Consider the following 23,587-nt stretch of genomic DNA (forward strand, 5'->3'; position numbering starts at 1 on the left):
ATCAAATAACAAATCTACTGCAGGATCTAGGAAAAATCTAATTGTTATTAAAACAGAAAATGTTGCTATTAGTAAACAAAAACAATTTCTAAAGCTAGGTCTTCTAAACATTAGATCACTCACACCTAAGGCAGTTATTGTAAATGAAATAGTCACAGATAATAGCTTCGATGTACTTTGCCTAACTGAAACCTGGCTTAAACCAAATGATTATTTCGGTCTAAATGAGTCTGCTCCTCCTGGATACTCCTATAAGCATGAGCCCCGTCTGATTGGTCGCGGCGGTGGTGTTGCGACAATTTATAGAGATATTCTCAATGTTACTCAGAAAGCGGGTTATAAGTTTATTTCGTTTGAAGTACTTGTACTAAATGTTACGCTCTTAGATGATAGAAAAACATCCCTATTATCTCTAGCCTTGGCTACTGTATATAGACCGCCTGGGCCTTACGCTGATTTCCTAAAAGAGTTTGCAGATTTTCTCTCAGACCTATTAGTCAATGTCGATAAAGCATTAATTGTTGGAGATTTTAACATACACGTAGATAATCCAAATGATGCGTTAGGGGCTGCGTTTACCGATTTATTAAATTCATTTGGGGTCAAGCAAAACGTCACCGGACCAACTCATCGTCTTAATCATACACTCGATTTAATTATATCACATGGAACCGATCCAACCGATATAGATATTATACCGCAAAGTGATGAAGTCACTGACCATTACATGGTAACTTGCATATTACGTACTGCTGTAATATGTCATGCGGCGCCGCGTTATCAACCAGGCAGAACAATCCTTCCATCCACCATAGATAATTTCTCAAATTGCTTATCTGATCTGTCTCAGCTGCTGCCTGAACCCAAACAAACAGATGAACTAGAAGAACTAACTAGCACTATGAGCACTATTCTCTCTAGAACATTGGATGTTGTTGCACCTATTAGATTAAAAAAATTAGATTAAAAAAGGTCAGAGAGAAAATTAAAGCACCGTGGTACAACAATACTACGCATGTTCTAAAGAGAGAAACCCGTATTTTAGAGCGTAAATGGAAACAAACTAATTTAGAGGTCTTTAGAATCGCGTGGAAAGACAGTATGTCACGTTATAAAAAGGCCCTAAAAGCAGCCAGGGCTGAGCACCTCCGCAAACTAATAGAAAATAACCAAAATAATCCAAGGTTTTTATTTAACACCGTGGCTAGACTAACAAATAAACAGACATCACCCGAACAAAATATCCCGTTACAGTTTAGTAGTAATGATTTTATGAAGTTCTTCACTGAGAAAGAAAGCATCAGAACCACAATTGTAAACGTTCAATCTTCAGTTGCGCCTTATAATTCAGCCTCAATTATCACCCCGCAAGAACAATTACAGTGCTTTACAACTATAGAACAAATAGAGTTAAATAAACTTATCACTTCCTCTAAAACAACAACATGTTTATTAGATCCTATACCAACTAAACTACTGAAAGGAGTGTTACCTGTAGTGGAAGAGCCTCTCCTTAATATTATTAACTCGTCTTTATCTTTAGGTCATGTTCCAAGAACATTTAAACTGGCAGTTATAAAACCTCTCATTAAGAAACCACAATTAGATCATAATAACCTAGCAAATTATAGACCCATTTCAAATCTTCCATTTATGTCTAAAATATTAGAAAAAGTGGTGTCCGCTCAATTGTGTTCTTTCTTGCAAGAAAATGATATCTATGAGAAGTTTCAGTCTGGGTTCAGGCCGCACCATAGCACTGAAACTGCGCTCGTTAAAATCACAAATGATTTACTTTTAGCTTCTGACCAAGGCTGTATCTCAATACTAGTTTTACTTGATCTTAGTGCTGCGTTCGATACTATAGATCACACAATACTCTTAGATCGACTACAAAATTATACTGGTGTTCAAGGACAAGCATTAAGCTGGTTTAGATCATACTTATCTGACCGCTACCATTTCGTCTATTTAAATGGAGAAAAATCGATCATAACTCCAGTAAACTATGGAGTGCCGCAGGGATCTGTGTTAGGCCCTCTATTATTCTCAGTATATATGATGCCACTTGGAAATATTATAAGGAAACATGGAATTAGTTTCCATTGTTATGCTGATGACACTCAAATATATATTTCATCACGGCCGGATGAAAACGCTAAATTATCCAAATTGACAGAGTGTGTTAAAGATATAAAAGATTGGATGACATGTAATTTTCTTTTATTAAATCCAGACAAAACAGAGGTACTACTTATCGGTTCAAAAAACCGCCCACAAAACCTCTCGCAATACAACTTTAATATAGTAGGATGTCCTGTTACTTTATCCTCTACAGTAAAAGACCTGGGTGTTATACTCGATTGCAACCTGTCTTTCAAAAATCATATTTCATATGTTACAAAAACCGCCTTTTTCCACCTTAGAAACATTGCTAAGCTACGTAATATGCTATCAGTTTCTGATGCAGAAAAGTTAGTTCATGCATTCATGACCTCGAGACTAGATTACTGTAATGCTTTATTAGCCGGTTGTCCTGCATCCTCAATTAACAAGCTACAGTTAGTCCAGAATGCCGCCGCTAGAGTTCTTACTAGATCAAGAAAATATGATCATATAACACAGATTTTATCATCACTGCATTGGTTACCTATAAAGTTCCGTATTAATTACAAGGTATTGCTACTGACTTATAAAGCCCTAAACGGCTTAGCTCCAGTCTATTTAACGGATCTTCTATCGCCCTATAATCCATCGCGCTCTTTAAGATCACTAAATTCAAGGCTTTTGGTCATACCTAGGATATCCAGAACCACCAAAGGAGGGAGAGCATTTTCACATTTAGCTCCAAAACTCTGGAATAGCCTTCATGATAGTGTTCGTTTCTCAGACTCGCTCTCCCAGTTTAAAACTAGATTAAAGTCGCATCTCTTCAGCCAGGCATTCATATAATATTTTTAATCTTACAGTTCAAATTACAATCCGGCCTCTAGTTAATAAACGCCAGAGGAGAACTGGCCCCCGACTGAGCCTGGGTTCTCCCAAGGTTTTTTTTTTTTTTTCTCCATTGGGTCACCTGATGGAGTTTTAGGACACTATTAGGTCACTTGATGGAGTTTTTCGGTTCCTTGCCACTGTTGCCTTTGGCTTGCTCAGTTGGGGATATTCTGGGGATATCTAATTTGATTTTATCAATAAATTCCACTAGAAACAAACCTTGTTGTATTATTTTAATTTAATACTGTGAAGCTGCTTTGATACAATCTGTATTGTGAAAAGCGCTATACAAATATACTTGACTTGACTTGACTTGACAAATGTTTAAAAATACATTTCCATTTAAATAGAGAAAAAAAACCTGAATATTCCACAAATCAAAAATAAAACTTCCCTGATCATCACCTTCACATAAAAAAATAACACATGAATTTAAATAATTAATTAGGCTGTAACTGGCACGTTAAAATCAATAATCTCTTCTTTATACAACCTTTCACAATGTCTACTACATTTACATTATTCATTCAGCAGATGCTTTTATATAAAGCAACTTACAAATTAACAACACAAGAGATTCATCTTTATTTCAGCTTGTCCTGCGAACTGTGCTACAATGTAGACACATTTTAACCATATTTGGATTTATTTCTATTATAATAATTGGGATGAACAATGAACAATGCTTGAAACCTTAAACCACCTAAAGTTCTCTCAAACCTAAACATTGAATTAAATGCTGACAGTCAATAAAAACATGAAAACCAAAAAAGTTCAACCATATTACTTCTCTTCCTTTAAAATCAAATAACTGTGATTTCTTGTTGCATCGCTGCATCATTAGGAAGAGAATTACAATAATATAAATGAAGTTCCATGTGACCAACCAAAGGGAATACTGATCACCATAATGGTGAGTTCCAACAAAAAAACATTTCAGGAAAATCAACATTAATGTATGAAGTCATCTTATGTGATGTTCTCTCAAATTGTATTGACAACTGAATATTTAAAGCAGAACTCGGCAACTCTAGCGAACTCTAGTCACTTCTTCGCTGATTTTCCCTTTTGTTGTCGCATGTTTTCCCCACGAGCTCCCCCTACAGCTGTGGGGCGTATATTTCACAACACGGACGTAAAAAAAACTCACTTGCGGCGGCCTCCTCCCCCTCTCTACCGCTGCTCATGTGCGTTTGTTTTGATCGGAGCAAGCCAACTGTATCGTGTGGAGCTATGTCTACCGAGGTGGGTAATCTGGTAATACATCATACATGCGTGTGTGTTTATGTCGAATTGCCGTAAAGCAATTTGTGTTTCGCGCTCGTTCTCGTTCTCGCTTCTCACGAGACTTCCAAATTCTATCTTGCCGGGACGGTAGTCCCCAAGTTGCAAGGTTGGTTTTCCGCCTGGGAACGCTGGGGGGAGCGGGGAAAGTCACCAATATCACCAGAACAGGTTGTTTAACCATCCAAATGATTTCTAGACAGTTTTATTAAGTTAAAAAAGTTACCAAGTTCTGCTTTAAAATAACTGGGAAATCAGTGAATGCAAACAGAGAAAGATAACTGCAGAAGTGGAGGGAATTAGTGAAAAGTGTTTTTTTTTTTTTTTTTTGCTTGACAAAATGGTACTCAAACCAATCAATCTTAACTTTAATTTTCTGAGTAAAAACGCCATAGTATGTGAATAGTACAGAGTACTAGATTTTTTAAATTAAGGTAAGACATTAAGTAAAGTTAACTAAAAAGTGTTAGTTAGAATCACCATTTAATTTTACAGTGCAGCAGCTTTTACTCATTACTGTGCTGACCAGAACAACTCCACAGATATCTTTTGCAGATCTATTACAGACATATTTCTTAAGGGTTAGGGTTATAGCATGCACTAACATTAAAACACTATATGGATTCACTGTGTATCTATTAGGCTACATATTGTTCTGGAATATTAATGCTGATGAGTTTGAGGTATGTTTAAGGTTAGGATTAAAGTGGTTAGAGACCATAGCTGGGTTATGGTTAGTGGTATTGACAGTGTAAAATGTAGTAATGGTAATGCAATGGTAATGCACCAACATGCACGCACATAAGTAAACTGTCAAGGTCACCCAATATAAAGTGTGACCAGATTATTGTCTATCAGGATTCCTCTATATGAGAGCTGAACCACTTCCATTCAGGCTCTTCATGCGCATTCTCTCCTAAATCCTGCCCGGTCTTCATTTTATAGTTTCCTTTTTGTTTTTTGTTTTTGATGATGAATTCTTGGGTATTTTCTTCCCTATTTTCTGGGAGTTCAGCTAAAGTGGTTCATTTAACAATAATCCACAACTCACTGGAGTTTATTTGATGATGAAGATCAGAGCATTCTTCAACTCTCAAACATCCTATGGTTTTATCATTATAATGCTAATATTGTCTGCATAGGCAGAGAGTTTAATGATTTTTTTTCATCTGAATGGAATCTTTTGTCTTTATGTATTAACACTTCAAGGATTACTTCAAGTCTGTTTGCCAAACACTTTACAATATTTGTTCAAATTAGCATTAGTTGAACTAACAATAATACACACTTGCAGCCTTTGCGTAATCCTTATTAATATTAATGTTGATTGTAGTTCATGGTAACTAATGCATTAACTATTTTAAATGTTAATGTTAAGAAAGGCAACTGCTGTTAAAGATGAACTTCATTGTCTAAACACACGTCAGGTATTACTGATTAATTTATAACGACCCTAAACAGAACCAACGTCATTCTCTAGACACATACACACATTACACGTGACATTAAGAGTCTGATTCTTTCTGAAAGCATCATTTGACTCTTCTTCTAGTATGTTATAGCCTAAAAGATGCCGATAGCGAACAGGGAACCAGAGAAAGGACACGTGGACTGAACTGACCATAAAGCTCAATCAGACGAACAGCTGCGAACACAAGCTTCAGTGCTTCAATCCGTTCTCACGGAGCAGCAGACAGCAGGACTCTGAGGGAAATCTGTGCGTTACGCAATGGCTGGAGCAATCAGTGTTTTCTCAAGAACACGGGATCAGAACTGGAATCAATGAAAATCCTCTGGCCAAGCTTACACTGACTGAAGGGAAGCCTGAGCCACAGTGAACAGAGCTAAAACATCTTATATTATATAAGAGAGGAGACGTGTCTTTCCACAGACGACATCTCAGACAGAAGAGCAGGGTCTCAGTGGGGTGTGACAGCAATACTGTATTTCACCTTTTGCCAATAATCATTTGAAAATGGTTTTGTTGGAAACAGTCACAGAGAAATGAACATTGTCTTGTTTTGAAGGTGTTCTGGGAGAAGAACAATATTGAAAAGTGAATGTTGTTAGAAAGCTGAAGTGATTTCACTAGCTCGTCCAGAGAAGCTACAGGAGCGTCACGTGTGTTTTCATGTCTCGCGTTGCATAAACACTCTGGAAGTGTTCGGATCAGACATCAACACTAACAGTGAAGCATGCAGTATATGTCAGACTCGGACATTGTCATAACCAATCAAAACTACCATGATGATTTCAGCACATCACACACACACACACACACACACAATCTTGGTAACACTTTAAATAAGGCTCCACTTGCACAGTGGTTAACTAACAAGGAAAATGACTTCTTAGCATTTAATATTATTTTCAACATTTACCAGTTACTCTAAAGTTACTCTAAAAAAAACTATGAATCACTATCTTCTAAGTACATCTTCAAAAGTGTAATTAGATTACTGTATTACACTGGATTATTTATGATAAATAATTTATTCTCAAACTGACCAAAGTATTAAAAGGGAGAATGTTACATTAAAAACATACATTTAAACATTAGACATTAAATATTGATGTTAAATCCACTATTGTTTTACATAGAATTGTTCTATAGTCTAGACAGTATTTAATGTAATTACATCAGAAGTAACTGATTACATTATAGACAAAGAGTAATCCATTACTTTACTAAAGTCTACTAATATTATTTAAATGGCCTGAGATAAAATGCATGACCAGTTGCATATATATTAACCATTTAATAAATACTGTAACAAATGCATTGAACACTGTTAATAGTTAATGCATTAACTAATGGTTCCTTACAGTAAAGTGTTACCATAAACTTTTTATGGCTGTATTACATTATATCTTCAGTCTGCCTGTACTGTGATGCCCTGTCAGAGCTGCTGTACGGTCGATGATCTCTGAGCGAACTGTGCACAGACTCAGGCTTTATTACACTCAATCATCTTTCTGCCAAACAACAACAAACAAGAGGCAAAAACAGCTCTCTGGCCGTCAGTCATTAGTGTTTCCTTTGCTTTAGTGCATGTTGGAGAGGAAACTATAGAAAGCAACTGATTAAATTTGATCTTACTGTAAATGTGTCATCGCAGCAAAACTGCAGATCATTCTCTTACAGCAGAAGGAAGATTTCCAGACACAAACACCAGGAGGAAAGTATGGTAACACACACACACACACACACACACACACACACACACCTCTCTCCGCGGTGCAGCAGGCAGAACCCATGGCCAACAGCTTCCCAGTGTCTACACAGTCCCATCACACAGTCCCATCACAGAGTCCCATCGCAGGCGGCGGGTCCACGCGGGTCGAGCGCGGGCCGTGAAGCTGAAGATGATGAAGATGATGAGGATGAAGAGCTCATAATCCCTCAGCTGATGCTGAATCTGGTGCCACTTGCGGCTTTTTTCATTTAGTCTGCAGGACAGCTGTGTGCCGCTCCGGGAAACAATCACGGATTATGCCTCCTCAGATATTTATTCCTGTTCCTTTTGATTGATTTATTTATGTGAACGGCTCCGGTATAATCCAGCTGTCACTCAAAATTTTTTTTTGTTTTTTTTTTGCTTTGACTTAAAAACACAATACTCTTTAAGTCAAGTAACATGTAGGGCAGTATTGCTTGTTTTTTGTTTGTTTGTGTTTTTACTCCTTTGGAAAAGATCAGCCCTCTTTATAATAGAGTCCAGCCTGCGATATTACAGATATACATATAAAACGCTGACACTTTACAGCAAGGTCCCATTAGTGAACGTTAATACATTAACAATACATTTGATACAGTGTGTATTAATATAAACACAACTGTTAGTTTATTTCAGCTCAGGTCCATTAAATATTAATGTTAACAGATTAGTATTAGTATTATTGTGTTAGTAAATGCTGAAATTAACATTAACTAAGATTAACAAAAGCTTTCAACATATTGATCACAGTTAGTTCATGTTAACTAATAAACTAATGTCAACAAATGGAACCTTGTTGTAAAGTGTGACCTAAAAAACAATAGTGGGCAGAAACAGAGAGAAACATACAATGAAGGTTTTTGGAGCGATACCATAAAATATATATATTTTTCTTAGTATGTCGAGCATTTTATTAATCTAAAGGGACTTTAGTGGTTCTGTGGATGTAAAGGATTCTTCATGGAGCCATCGATTCAAATAAAGAACCTTGAACTGAATCACATTTCATGAAGAAATGCACACTGTGTTTTCGGTACGGACGTGCAGTTTACATGTTTAGGCATCGGCCATCTCCAGACCTGCATGTCCGTGTTCATCATCCACAGAGCAGTTGCAGAGGAGAACATCTTCGTGCAGCTTCGGCTGGTCATCGCTCTTAATCCTGTGGTTCTGGGATTAGTCCAGTCGTTTCTTTCACATTAAGACATGCTTTGCCACAGCACATACACACTGATGTCTAGAGCGTTTGATACGGCCTGTTGCAGTAGATGAGATGCAATCGCTGCACTTACCTACATCACTCTCTCTGTGCTTCTTAATGAGCTCTGCCAGCTCGAAGTTCCCAGAGATTATTGCCACCTGCAACACAAGCGAGGAGAAGCTGCTGTGATTCACTTCATAAAGTTAAAGTATCTGAAATCACAGCTGAATCTGCCCTGAAGTCACGCATGTTTGAGACTATGTTCATATGTGAGTCCAAACTGCAGAAAATGATGTTCTTCCTCAGTGTTTCTGTCTTGTTTTCCAGCACAAATATCTAAACATTCTTAAACCAAGATACATTTTACTGGAGAAGCATCATGACTGAAGATATAAAAAAATGAAGTGAGTTTGTGCTTAAAACAAGAACAAATATCTGCCAACGGGGTCAGAAAAATAATCTTGTTTCCCTTTTGAATTCAGTCTATATTCAGTCTCCGCTGGCAGATGTTTGTTCTGGTTTTAGGCACAAACTCACTTCATTTTGATGATTTTTTCTGTGGAAAACAAGACTTATTATCTTAAATCTTTTTGCTTATCAAGTAAATGTATTGTTTTTATTTTTAATAGAAGAAAAGACATAAATGCTAAGCAAGAGAAAAATGTTTTTTTTTTTTTATACAATTTTTTATGATGCTAGAAATGGCACTTCATCTGTTACAAAACAGAATAAATCGCAACGTCAATAGTAAAATAGAGTGAAATATTCCACACCATACTAGAGAGTGCATCTAAACTGAGGCAATCAATGGAGGAAACACAGGAGGAAACACATCCAATGGTGAAATCTGAGGATTTAACAGTGAATCTCTTTCTTGAGGTGATTATTTTCATTCTTCTCAGTTGCTTCTTCTGAAGCGTCTGACATGCTTGTGTGAGCGACTCTGCACATGCGTGCTCGATCTGTAATCCTAAGAGGACTTCTAACTGGAGATTTGTACCTCACCATCTGTAGCCTTTAATCACAGTTCATCCACAAACTACTGTAAAACACACACACACACACACACACACACTGAGGACCTAAAATCCTCAGACTTGACCTCTTGATCTATGTCAACACATCAGAACATGTTTACACACACACTGCCTTATGTACTCTTGAATACTCTCTCATTCAGACTGATTCTGTTCACTCAGAGCAATGGAAATGAATGATGCAGAAGGACACTAGGGTACAGGTTTTAGTCTTCTTTGTAAATGTAAATGCCACATCATACATAGAAAAATCCCAATCGCAATTCAGTATTAAAACCTTATGATGATATCATTTAAACCCCACCCCTGAAAGCTCCCATTCAGATCCTCCTCCATTTTTGAGTCACACCCACATCTCAACATCCAATCAACAACTGATGCACAGAGCCAAGCCCCGCCCTACATTTTTTCTTTTACGATAATCTTTTACGTCACTTAATGGAAGAAACTATCTGCTGCATCTTGCGGAATCAGATCAATGCATTTCGCAACCTAAACCTAATTTTAACATCCAAAAGGCAGATATCAGTTGAAAAGCTAAGCCTAAACAATCATTCAATCAAGTCAACGGGAGAGTTTTGTGCATTAGAAATCCTGTATGTAATGTGACTTTTACATGTAAAGAGCATGGCAGACAGTCATGATCTCGTGCCATAGATATGCAAATATCTGTGACAAGTATTATATAATGTGGTCACAATATTGACATACAAATCCATGTATCAGAAACCATCTCAGGTTATGAATGTAACCCTTGATTTATTGTGATGGTCCCCCAACTTTCTACTGACTATAAGTAACTTTGCAACTACATGTCAACTTACTCTAACCCGAACCCTACCAGTCTACTAATACTCTACTAGCACTCTAATGTGAGTTAGTCAGTGTAGGTGCAATGCTACCGATAGGTGCAGTGAAACCGAAATACCCACTGCACCACACTGATTAGTGCCTGTCCTGGTGTAAAGCTTGTCCAGGCACAGCTCAGGATGAAAGAACTCGAGAACCTGGCATAGAGGGAAGATCCAAGCTAAAAAATGTTTATAAATGTGTGTGGGTTATGGAGTTAATATTGTGCCATAATTAAACAAACAATCAAACAAACAGAAAGCAACATGCAAGTACAAGGGTCAATTTGAGTGAAAATGCAGTGGAGTAACAAATATGCAGGGCAATATTTATATAACAAGGAAGAGGTTTTTGGTTGGGGGTGCAAATTTTTTTTGGGGGGGGGGGCACCACTTTTGAATAAGAAACAATATCAAGACTATAAAACTCATCAAAAAACGCCCATACACACTCAAACCACCTGACTGCACATCACATTTTTGACTTTATTCATTCTGCTATTATTCGTAATGCAATGGACCAGTCAACGGGACATAAATTAATCCTTAAAGGATGGGACTTTATGGGACATTTGCACAAAAAGAAGAAATAACTTACCGTAGCCTATTTTATAAGTCGCTCCGGAGTCGCATATCAGTCAAAAAATGCGCCACGAGGAAGAAAAAAACATATATAGCCTAAGTCACACTGGACTAAGTCGCATTTAAAAAAAAAATTATTTCACAAAAAATGTTACAGACAGTTCTCCGCTACGGACGTCAGCGCTCTAAAGCGGCACTAAAAGACTGCTTTAAAACTTTCACAGAGACCTCAAACAGAAAGCACAAAGCCTGTCTTTAAATTTAATTTTGTTTTGTATTAATTGTATCTTAATTTTAATCGATGTTTCATCAACCAATTGTCTGGATTTAATAAATAAGAAGTAAATATAGGCTATTAGAAAATAGATAATCAGGACACGGAGGCGCTGGCGAACCTGGAGCTCGTCTCATAAATGAACCGAAACTCAGCGTAGGCCTATAAGGTTGCCTATTGCCTCACAGACCTGAGACATATAGATAGCTTGAAATGTCTACTTTTAAGCAGAACAATTCAAAACGAAAGAAAACAGACTGCGCTGCTTATGTAATTCGTATGAAATGTGCATTTCTCTCTGGCGCTGCGAAGATCGCGAGTCGTCGAACTTCATCTGTCTAGCCGACACTGACATTTAAAATAACTGTTTTATTAGTAAACAATTAAAATGTCTCCTGCTATATTATACATATTTGCCTGTTCCTTACAAAACACTGACAGTGGGGTTTTTGACTGGGTTTTTTTTTTTTTTTTGAGCAGCTGCGGACAAATTCTTTCGACACACACACACACACACACACACACACACACACACACACACACACACACACACACACACACACACACACACACACACACACACACACACACACAATATTACATAACACTCTGCGCTTATGTTTTAAAAAAGATAATTTAACATATAAATAACAAATTTTAAACAGCCCACTTAAAGTGTTTATTACAAATAAATGACTAAATGCAAAAAATTCATTAATTTTAATGAACAAACATATGCGTTGCATTTACAATTCTGTGAAAACAGGGGGTGCTGCAGCACCCCCAGCACCCCCACTTCCCGCGGCCCTGCAAATATGTATTGTGTTTTACAAATATAAATAAATGAGCCTAAATAATATTTCACAAATAAATACAAACCATCCTACAAACACCAAATCTAGTGCATACAAATGCATATCTGTGTGTTATGATTGTGAGACACTTGGCTTTTCATGTGATCTCTCGGCTCGATTTTCTCACAAATGCAGTTGAGCAACTTCCTCGTCTAAAACAGTAGATGGCGCTAAGCTAGAGGATTAATTTAGCACTAGTCTCCCGGGAGAAGCACTGATTTGAAACTTGCCTTTGGCAGAGCTGAGGAGAACAGGTGAGTTTCTGGCTTACTTTATCTATAATTAACCTAAGGTTTTCTTTTGTAAAATGTTTATTGCATATCTAGACAGAAATCCACATTAGCACTTAGTAGCAATTCACTCTCTCTAGGATAGGGGAATCTATAAGCTGAAAGCTCTGCCATCATTTGTTGCTTTTTTTTTTTTTTTATTCTACATCGGACGCATGCGAAATGACTAAATGAGTGATTATGTCTACACTGGACGAATCTATCTCCATAAATTAATGAGAACATTTCATTTAATTGAAAGGAGGGTTTCATTTGTCTGTCCAAAATAATAATTTGGGCACTGCATACGTCACAGGCAAGTTAAGAAACAATTGTATATTGTTTGTTTTGTTCATTAATTATTGTATTACATTAACAGTTAAGCTGATTGAATTCCAACTAAGTGGGACCCTCCTTTCAATTAAATGAAATGTTCTCATTAATTTATGGAGAACGAAAGAAATAGACTCATTCAGTAAATGTAAAAATGTAAAAAAGCAACATATAATGGCAGAGCCTTCAGCTTATAGATTCCCCTATCCTAGAGAGAGTGCTAATCTGTCTAGATATGTAATAAACATTTTGCAAAAGAAAACACCTCAAAAAGGTTAATTATAGATAAAGTAAGACAGAAACACCTGTTCACCGGTCATTTTCCTCAGCTCTGGCAAAGGCAAGTTTCAAATCAGTGCTTCTCCCGGGAGACTAGCGCTAAATTAATCCTCTAGCTTAGCGCCATCTACTGTTTTAGATGAGGAAGTTGCTCAACTGCATTTGTGAGAAAATCTGCCTGGACGCATTTGTGAGAAAAGTGAGCCGAGAGATCTCATATAAAGCCAAGTGTCTCACAATCATAACAGAGAGATATGCATTTGTATGCACTAGATTTGGTATTTGTACAAAGGTTACATGCAATTTGTAGGATGGTTTGTATTTATTTGTTAAATATTATTTAGGCTCATTTATATTTGCAAAACACAATGCATATGTGTTACTCCACTGCATTTTTGCTCAAATTGACCTTTGTACTTGCACATTGCTTTCTGTTTGTTTGCGAGTCGAGTTTTCCTTTGCAAAGCAGATCGAGTTTGTTTGCAAAATGCTGGATTTGTTTGTTTAATTATGGCACAATATTAACTCCATAGTGGGTAGGCCCAGCCAGCAGCATCACAGACCTCCTGTAGGGAGACTCCCGATTATAGGGTCTTAGAGGATGCCATTGCTCTAGTTGAATGAGCCCTTACGAAGGCAAACTGCACACCTCATAAGCTGTAGAAATTACCTCAGCAATCCATCTGCTAAATGTTTGCTTTGAGGAGGGGGAACTAAACTAAATTTAAACTAACTACTAAAGTGACCCAAAGCACACAAATAGCAGGTCCAAATTCCTCCATTGAGAGGACCTTCGCACGTAGGCCTCTAGAAGCCGTACAGGGCATAGTAAATGAAGCTTCTCCTGGTCTGCCGACACATGAGGTGGAGGATGAAAGGCCTGCAAGACCACAGCGTGTGCCACATTAGATGGGTTAGGTGCCACTTCAGATGCCCAACACCTATGAAGAGATGGCGCAAACTCTGAATCAACATGCACCAATGTTATATTTTCTAAATGTCATAATCATTTGTTAACAAACAAGTATTCATTACTTCAATGAGCTCATTGTTTCTGCATTAAATTACAACATTGTTTAAATTAATATATTTTTAGCTAACTGTAACTTTGTATATGTACGTTTCTGAAATACTTAACTTAGACAGTTACCCCTGATAACAGAACACTCTAAATTGTAATATGGACTCATGCACTTTCTGTAAAGCTGCTTTGAAATGATGAGTATTGTGAAAAGTGCTATACAAATAAATGTCAAATGAATTGAATTAGTTGGCACCATGGGCCTGTAGCTCAGCCTAGGGTGGAGAATGGCTTTGACCTTCCCAGGAGCAAACTCGAGACAGGAGGGAGAAACAGAGAGAGCCTGTAGGTCCCCAACTCTCTTGAGGGACGTAATAGCTAGCAGGAAAGCCATCTTAAAGGTAACTTTTCCGACACCCTGTCAATGTGTTCGAAGGGTGCCAGGGATAACCCTTCCAGAACCACAGCCAGGCCCCAAACAGGAACCCTGGCTAGGACGACAGGCCTCATCCTCCGAGCACCACGAAGGAAACGAATAATCAGATGCTGTCTCCCCAAGGGCCCACCACCAGCTATGGCCACCACGTAAACCTTAAGTGTGGACAGGGAAAGACGAGTTCTTGCAGGATCTCCAGCACTGAAGCCACTGGGCAGTTCACTGAGTCCAACTTGCGTTCTCTGCACCATAAAGTGAACACATTCCACTTTAAGGCATGTAGTTTCCTCGTGGAGGGAGCTCTGGAGTTTAGGATCGTCTCAGCAACCTCGGCTGAGAGACCAGTGCCTAAGAGCTTGTCCCCCTCAGGGGCCAGACCCACAGCTTTCAAAGCTCCGGCCGGGGGTGTGCATCAAGCCCCCCGCTTGAGACAGGAGGTCCCTTCTGATGGGCATCTCCCATGGAGGGCCTGCTAAGAGCGCCATGATGTCTGAAAACTAGACTCGGGTCGGCTAGAACAGGGCTACCAAGAGTAGACTGACCCCATCCAAGTGAACCCTCTCTAGAACTCCCGGGAGCAGAGCGATCGGGGGAAATGTGTATAGGTGCAGCCTCGGCCACGTCTGTACCATAGCATCCAGTGAGAACCAAAGTGTATGACAGTGAGTGTTCTTTTAAATGGTAAAATGGTAAATGAACTGCATTTATATAGCGCTTTCAACAGACCCATGGCCACCAAAGCGCTTTATATATTGCCTCACATTCACCCATTCATACACCGATGGTGGTGTCAGCCATGCACAGCGCCATCCAGCTCGTCGGGAGCAGCTGGGGTTAGGTGTCTTGCTCATGGACACCTCGACACTTGGTCAGGTGGAACCGGGGATGGAACCACCAACCTTCCGGTTTGTAGACAATCTACATGAACCACTGAGCCACTGCCACCCAAGAGCCAAACTGATCTACTTCCGCCTGGCCGAACTTCTTCCAAATCAACTCCACTGTCTCAGGGTGGAATCTCGACGGAGTTCGAGAGGCAACACTGTCCTTCTCCGGCTGCAGTGATGAGGAGGCTCCCTGGCCGCAGCGCCAAAAGATTTAGAGCGGTGGGGAATAAACCTCTTAAAGGCTGTCGACTGGCCCTTTGCCTCCTGAGATCTCTCGACGACAGAGTTTACGCCATCGCCGAAGAGGCCAGAAGGTGAACACCAACCAGGAAAGATTTGCTCTTCTCCTTGATGCCCGTGAGGTTTAGCCAAAGATGACAGGTCTGTTGCCCGAGGTTGGCCTGGTATGCCTGCATGATGGCCAATGTGTGCAGGCAAGCACCTGGCCGCCCCGCCACCATATATTTTGGGTTTGGTGGGCAGCATGGGGGCTGTAAGGGATGATTCAACATCAGGTGAGAGATAAGATGCCAGTGTTTCTTCAACCCATGGCATCATCCCGTAGCTGTTCTCTTTCAAGCCCACAATGGATGCATAATTATGAAAAGTTGGGGTTGGAAAGACAGGACGAGAACAGCTTTCTCCACAATCTCGACACCTCAGTGTAGAGATCGGGAAAGAAAGGCAGACGTGGAGTCTGTGCTCTGGACTGCAGGATGTGCTCATCCAGTTTCTTTTTCTGCTGGCCACTCAATGTTTTATTTGGCCACTGCTCAAGTCACAACCTCCAGCAGCTCCTCATATGCAGGGGACGAGTCCTTGATTTTCCCTGCCTCGATGACAAGAATGTCTAGATCCTCAGAACTAGACAATTCTAACATTGGGCTCTTGCTCGGGGTGGAAGAACAGCATGAGTTTCCCTGAAAGGGAACGCTGCCATTCTTAATCCATATATAATATAAAATAGAATTCAGTGATATAAATAATAATGCATACCTCTTTAATGTGTAAATCTAAAATATACAGTGATGCTTTACAGTAAAAAGTGAGTACACTTCAAGCAGACGCTGATTTCCGCCACAGTATGAGTTTATATCTCACAATTCAGAATTTACTTTTTAGATTTTTTTATTCCATGGTGTAAACCAGCTTCCACAACAACAGCAGTTAAACAGTAGTGGAAGTTGAAGCTGGGAATGAGGACGGTACCTGAAACGGACTCTGGCTGTTGTGGTTCTTCACCTCCTTGTCGGCTCCTCTGACCAGCAGCACATGCGTGCACTTCTCCTGCAGTCATAAACACATTCTCAATCTCTAACAACATCACGTCTCTACAGCTGATATTTCTGACCAGTTGCACAAGACTCAGACTTCAGAACAGGATTTCCTCAAGCACACCTGTATATTCCACTTTGTTTTCAAAATGATGCATGAAATAATCAGTATTTTATTCCATTAATTTCTTTGTGTTCTGCTGTCACATTATACATGATTTATACATATTGCTCTATTATGTTCAGAAAGGTTTTGAAGCCATTTTATTTTCATCCTACCTCTGTGTAATCCCTAAAACCCTTTGAGTACAAGGCTGTTTGCTTTTCCATTAGCGCCACCTACTGTCAGAAAGTGAATCTGCACTTTAAGCCCATCTGCTGCTTTTGTTCAGATCAATGCAGGAACAATATATATAATTTAATAAAAATAATTGATATTATTGAACACAAAATATAATCATTTATAATTCTGACTCACCCCTTTTTAAAAAAAACAATGGTTTAAATGATGAAATGTGAGGTTTATCTTTTTGAAAAACGTTTTATGTTCAAAACTTGTAAAGTAAAACATTTTTACCATCATTATACAGTTTAGGATGTTACCATAGACATTGGAATTCATATAAAACCAAATTGCTACCTCAACATTTAGTTTTATTCTAATATCAGAATTTTCTGAAATTATTTCCACTGCTGATTCCAATATATGCTTAACCCTCCTAATTCATTAAAACACTGTATACACCTTTTGATCTTGAGCTTATAAAACAGTCATAACTTAGCATTTTACAAATAAAACCATATTATCTAATCAGCAACTTCTCATTAATGAGGGAATGCATACAAGTTTTAAAGATTTTATTCCGACCATGTTTTTACCATGTTTTTACCATGTTTTTACCATGCTATATTTTCAAGAACTACAGCAATAACAAGTGTGATGCAAGAAAATATATTTTTTGAAATGAGAAATTGTATTTGAATATATCATTAGATTAAATTTATATGAACATATAATATGAGACTTACTAAAATCTCCCTTGACTTCAATGGATTTAAATTCATTTGAAACTTATAACTCATGACTGCTCAAAACAGTCAACATTTATGAAACCTTTAAAAAAAAATTCTAGGAAATTCTAGGAATATTGAAACAATATTACAATATTACTCTGTAAGGTAATTACACTTCCAAGGTAATAAACTGAATTTGCGTGTGTGCATCATTCTTCCTGACTCAAAGCCCACTTAAACACAGACCAAAGTTCAGTAGTTTACCTGTTTACTAAACAGTATATAATGTAATGCTGTAAGTTTACAGCTGTGAACACACACCTGGTTGTAGAGAGCACAGATGTGCAGCGCCGTGTTTCCCGAAGCGTTCTGTGCGCTCATATCTGCTCCGTACAACAACAGATGCTCGAGGTGTTGGACATGACCGTGTCGACAAGCCTGTTAGAAAACACACACACACACACACACACACACACACACACACACACACACACACACACACACACACACACACACACACACACACACACACACACACACACACACACACACACACACACACACACACACACACACACACACTTTGCTATCATCATGGTGACATCCTATAGACTGTTATTGTTTTATATGTGGCTAATTATACATATTCTTGACTTATTGAGATGGGCGCCCAGAGGGTTTCTTGAATAAATGACTTACTGTCCAGCTTATGTTCTCTAATATGTTCAGTAGCTGCTTTATTGATCGTTCTGTCATTGGTTTGTCACTCGTTGTTTGCGAATATTTGTTCTGGTTTTAATGTGTTTATGCTCTTTGCCTATTTTGTTTGTTGTGCACTTGTTCATGTTACACACTACTATAATCTTTGCACTACAAAATATTGTTCAATAATATACACTATATTGCCAAACGTTTTGGGACGTCTGCCTTTACATACACATGAACTTTAATGACATCCCATTCTTAATCCGTAAGGTTTAATATGGAGTTGCTCCACCCTTTGAAGCTATAACAGCTTCAACTCTTCTGGGAAGGCTTTCCACAAGGTTTAGGAGTGTGTTTATGGGAATTTTTATCCATTCTTCTAGAAGCGCATTAGTGAGGTCAGGCACTGATGTTGGACGAGAAGCTCTCAGTCTCCGCTCTAATTCATCCCAAAGCTGTTCTATTGGGTTGAGGTCAGGACATTGGCCCTCATTTATCAAAAGTGCATACACCAAATTTCCAGCGTACACCTAGCGTACACCCAAAACCACGGTGACTTTGAGATTTATCAATATGGACGTTGGCGTACGGCACGCTCAAATCCTACGCCAGCTCAGGAGGTGGTGTACGCACGTTTTGAGTTAGTGCGGAAATGCGCAGAAAAACAATTCCTAACACCACAAAACGCACTGACAAACTAAAAGATATGATAGCCTATATTATTACCCACTGTAAAAAAACAACAACAACATAGTAATTATAAACTTCAGTGTTTATTTTTGTGCAACATGGACTTCAATGTTTAATTTTGTGTGACTTTACCAAAGCATTTGATGCATATGTATTCCTTCAGTTGCGAGCCTGTGCGCTTTACCTGACGTTTCAAGCCCTGTTAAATACTTTCGCCTGGCTCTGCAGCGCGAGTCTCCGCAGACTGCGCGCACACCACCGCAGTAAACGACCGCGGCGTTTATACTCGACACGCTCGCCGTTGTACTATTCTTTAAAACGATGGTTAGGCCAGGGTTAGGCCCGGCAGGTGTGCACGGACTGGGTTTAGTAATGAAAGGCTTTTCAATGACCAAAAAATAATTCAGACTGACAAAATAATAAAAATGACATTCTTCTTCTTTTAAATAATAATAATAATAATAATAATACAAATAATAACGACATTCTTCTTCTAAATAACAATAAGCGTCATTAATAATAACAATTTAGAAATCAATTTTGTTTCTTTCCACTTCCCTGGTTTCTCTTCCTCTTTCTCAAAGAAGTTTCTCTTCTTTGCCGTCTTCCGAGTGTCCATGGCGTAAAATGAGGGCGTGGGGGGGGGGGCGGAGACTTGAATATATAGGGGCGTGTTATTCTAATGACGCTCGTTTTCAGCCGCGGCATTTATCAAGGGCAGGTATTGCGTACACCTGGATTTCAAAGGTACGCACAGCTTCATAAATCAGGCGGTGAGAGGAGTGTAAGCATAATCTTACGCTAACATATACGCCCGTTTCTACGCAAGAATGATAAATGAGGGCCATTGTGTGTAGGCCAGTCAAGTTCTTGCACAGAAAACAAAACTTGCTCATCCATGTTTTTATGGACCTGCTTTGTGCACTGGAGCGCAGTCATGCTGGAACAGGAACAGGAAGAGTTCCTTTCACTGGAACTAAGGGGCCAAGCTCAACCCCTGAAAAATAACCCCACACCATAATCCCCCCTCCACCAAACACTTGGCACAATGCAGTCAGGCAAGGACCGTTCCTCCGAAATTTCATGAATGGACACTTGAATTCACTGAGCTCCTGAGAGTGACCCATTCTTTCACAGATGTGTGTAGAAGCGTCTGCATGCCTAGCACTTGATTTATACACCTGTGGCCATGGCAGTGATTGGAACACCTGAATTCAATGATTTGGAGGGGTGTCCCAATACTTTTGGCAATATAGTGTATATAGGCATATAATGTGTGTCAATAATAACTTTGTTGTGATAAAACTGAGTAAACGTTGAAGTATAGTAATGAGGTATGATTGAGACTAGTGTGACGATGTATCCTGGTCCTTCTCTCTGTAATAAAGCTGTGGATGTGTGTGAACACATCGCTGAACACATCACTGAAGTTTACCTGGTGGATCTCATGCCATCCGTTCTCATCCTGGCAGCAGACGGAGGCGTGCTGGTTCAGCAGCAGCTCACAGCAGTGTGTGTCTCCGTCCGCCAGGACCGTGTGATACAGTGCCGTCAGACCACGACTGTCTCTGTAGTCCGGAGAGGCGCCGAGCTCCAGCAGAGTCTGGAACAGGGAACATACACCATTCATCATTCTGCTTTCCCATCTGCAGTTTCAGTTCCCCGAACAAAGTACCTTTTGGTGACTCATTATTATTTCATAATTCAGATCAAGTTTCTTTGTATTGTGTTCTCTTTCGTCATCTCATGTTCGAGATCCACTTATGGGAAGGGCATTCGCACCTGACCTCTGCAGAAGCATCCAGTTGCACAAAGTCTGGCATGACAGACAGAAGCGCATGTCCAATGCCAGCTAAAGGACCCGTGTATAAAACACCTGCACGCGTTATCTTTCCTCAGTTGATGCGCAGCTCAACTGTTTCGCTGACTTCACTATAGTCAAAAGGAGGAAATATCTATTTCGATCAGCCTCCGCCAGGCGTGATTGTCAGAACGTTGCTTTGCTTTTAGTTGCGATTTATTCTTGGTTTGCAAGCCACCCACGCTCGCTACCTGGATTTTTCTTGGGCTGCCCGCCTGTGTCTGCACTTTCACCTCTCCTATGGATCAAGTTAAGCTCTCCGCTCCTGCTAACCTGTCCGACTCGCAGTCGCGTGCATGCCCTGCCGCCTGCGGTTCACTCATTTCCGCAAGGGATACCCATCCCTTCTGCGTAGTATGCATGGGGTTAAAGCACACGGAAGAAGCGCTTTCTCTACCAGAAAACTGCAGCCATTGCCTCGCTCTGCCTAGGAAGCTCCTTCGTCGTAGGCTTAAGGTTGCCTTTACCCAAAGCATGGACGACCAGTACGACTCGGATGTTGGAGTGGGAGAAAGCGTTGCAGTTCTGGGGACCTCCCTGAGCATGTCTGCTCTCAGTTGGGCTGACCAGTCTGACGAGGGCTTATTTGAGGGAATCCTTCCTGGGATTTCCTCGCTGGACTATGAGCCGCCCGGCTCAGGATCGGACGAGGACCCCGCTATACTTGAGGGCTCGGACAACGAGGAAACCATCCCGTCTGCCCAAGTTCCCCCAGTTAGCGGCTCGGCTGCACTGCTGCATGCGGTCCTTCTCGAGGTGTGTGAGCCAGCGGCCACTCGTCTCAGCATTGAATGGCCGGCTCTCCAGAATGCCGGCGATTAAGAGAGGGATGTGTATGACGGTCCTAGGTCCTAGGAAACAGCTCAAGCCTGTCCTCCCCGCGTGCGCCCATTGGACACAAGTTAGACCCCCCCCCCCCCCCCAAAAAAAAACATTTGAGGAAATACAATTTCAAAATGTTAACCCTCCACCCATGTTAATGTTAGCTCTCCTACTGTAAAACAGAACGATTGGTTCACATTGATCGATCTGAAAGATGCTTTTTTCCACATAAGCATTTATCCTCCACACAGGAAGTTTCTTAGTTTCGCCTACCAAGGCATATGTTACGAGTTCACAGTGCTTCCGTTTAGGTTCTCATCAAGCCCAAGAACATTTTATCTGTGTGTGTAGATGGGATTAGCTCCGCTGAGAATAGCGGGGCTCAAAATCCTGACATACATAGTCGATTGGCTGATTATAGCCAGTTTGAGAGAGATAGTCATGCAAAACACTGCCCGTGTGCTCGTTCACATCACAGCGCTCGGCTTCAGAGTGAATCTGAGCAAAAGCAATTTCACTCCCGCCCAGAAAGTTATTTTTCTGGGGCTGGAGCTGAATTCAATTACAATGTGCGCGCATCTCTCACAAGAGCACATTCTCTCCTTAATGAATTGCTTCTCACTATTTGTCTCACAACAGTCTTATGGCTTCAGCAATACATGTCCTGCCTTTGGGCCTTCTGAGAATGAGGGCATTCATGAAGTGGGTTTTATCTCATCATCTCAGCCCTTTACGCGATTTCCGCCGCTCTGTCACAGTGACACGCTCGTGAACTGAAGGAATGCTGAGGAACGTGCATGGGCCCTCTCATTGGGGCTCCCCCCACATGTTATTGCCACCATTCAGAGTGCCAGAGCCTCTTCTACACGGCCCCTATACGATTGTAAGTGGTGTGTGTTCAAAGAGTGGTGTGAAGGGTGACGGTTACCATCATATCAGTGCTCAATCGCTGATATTTTAAGCTTTTTCCAGGACCTTATGGATGGTGGAAGATCCTTTTCTACCATTAAGGTCTATTTAGCAGCTATCGCTGCAAGTCATGTGGGGTTTGATGGCGCTACAGTGGGGCAACACCCCCTTATTCGTAGATTTATGAAGGGCGCGCGCCACTCTCTTCCAGTCACGAGAAGAGCAGTTTCTGAGTGGGACATCTCTTTGGTGCTGGAGGCATCGTCTCAACAGCCGTTTGAGCCCCTGGGAAATATTTCCCTTAAGCTTCTGTTTTTCAATACAGCTCTGCTCCTGGCCTTGGCGTCAGCCAAACGTGTCAGTGATTTGCATACACTCTCTGTTCATTCCTCATGCATTCAATTCTCTCTCAGTGGAGATAAGGTTTTTCTCAGGCCCAACCCGGCCTTTATGCCAAAATGCTTCCTGGCGTTCACGTGTGATGTGATTGAGCTTTCCGCTTTCCCCCCACCTCCTTTCTCCTCCACAGAGGATCAGAGGTTGAACTCTCTGTGTCCTGTACGTGCCTTGCGGATTTACTTAAACAGGACAAACTCGTTTCGAAAAAGCGACCAGATTTTCATCTCTTGCGCATGTTTTGAACCTGCACCTGGCACCATATAATTCATCATTATGAGTGTGTCAGGTTTATTCATGAATGCATGTTACCACATGTTATTCTTTGTTGCTAGTGTGGCACCTTCACCGTGTGTGGTTTGTTACTTTGTGACGTGTCATGCACCGCCTTTCCAG

At 40.2% G+C, this 23,587-nt stretch overlaps 1 protein-coding gene across 1 annotated transcript in view; it reads right to left on the reverse strand.

The window, feature by feature from the left end:
- shank2a (SH3 and multiple ankyrin repeat domains 2a) overlaps window positions 1-23,587 on the reverse strand; it is a gene marked incomplete at its 5' end in the record, with an annotated part of 55,319 nt that overhangs the window by 26,053 nt on the left and 5,679 nt on the right. The window contains 8 exons of the mRNA XM_084409534.1: window positions 7,509-7,559; window positions 8,792-8,858; window positions 13,976-14,117; window positions 14,649-14,875; window positions 15,847-16,011; window positions 16,730-16,807; window positions 18,130-18,246; window positions 20,639-20,806. Coding sequence (XP_084265660.1) covers window positions 7,509-7,559; window positions 8,792-8,858; window positions 13,976-14,117; window positions 14,649-14,875; window positions 15,847-16,011; window positions 16,730-16,807; window positions 18,130-18,246; window positions 20,639-20,806 — 1,015 coding nt within the window. The remainder of the gene's footprint in view (window positions 1-7,508; window positions 7,560-8,791; window positions 8,859-13,975; window positions 14,118-14,648; window positions 14,876-15,846; window positions 16,012-16,729; window positions 16,808-18,129; window positions 18,247-20,638; window positions 20,807-23,587) is intronic.

Source organism: Rutilus rutilus (genome assembly GCF_951802725.1).
Source record: "Rutilus rutilus genome assembly, chromosome: 5".
In the NCBI taxonomy this organism is placed as follows: domain Eukaryota; kingdom Metazoa; phylum Chordata; class Actinopteri; order Cypriniformes; family Leuciscidae; genus Rutilus; species Rutilus rutilus.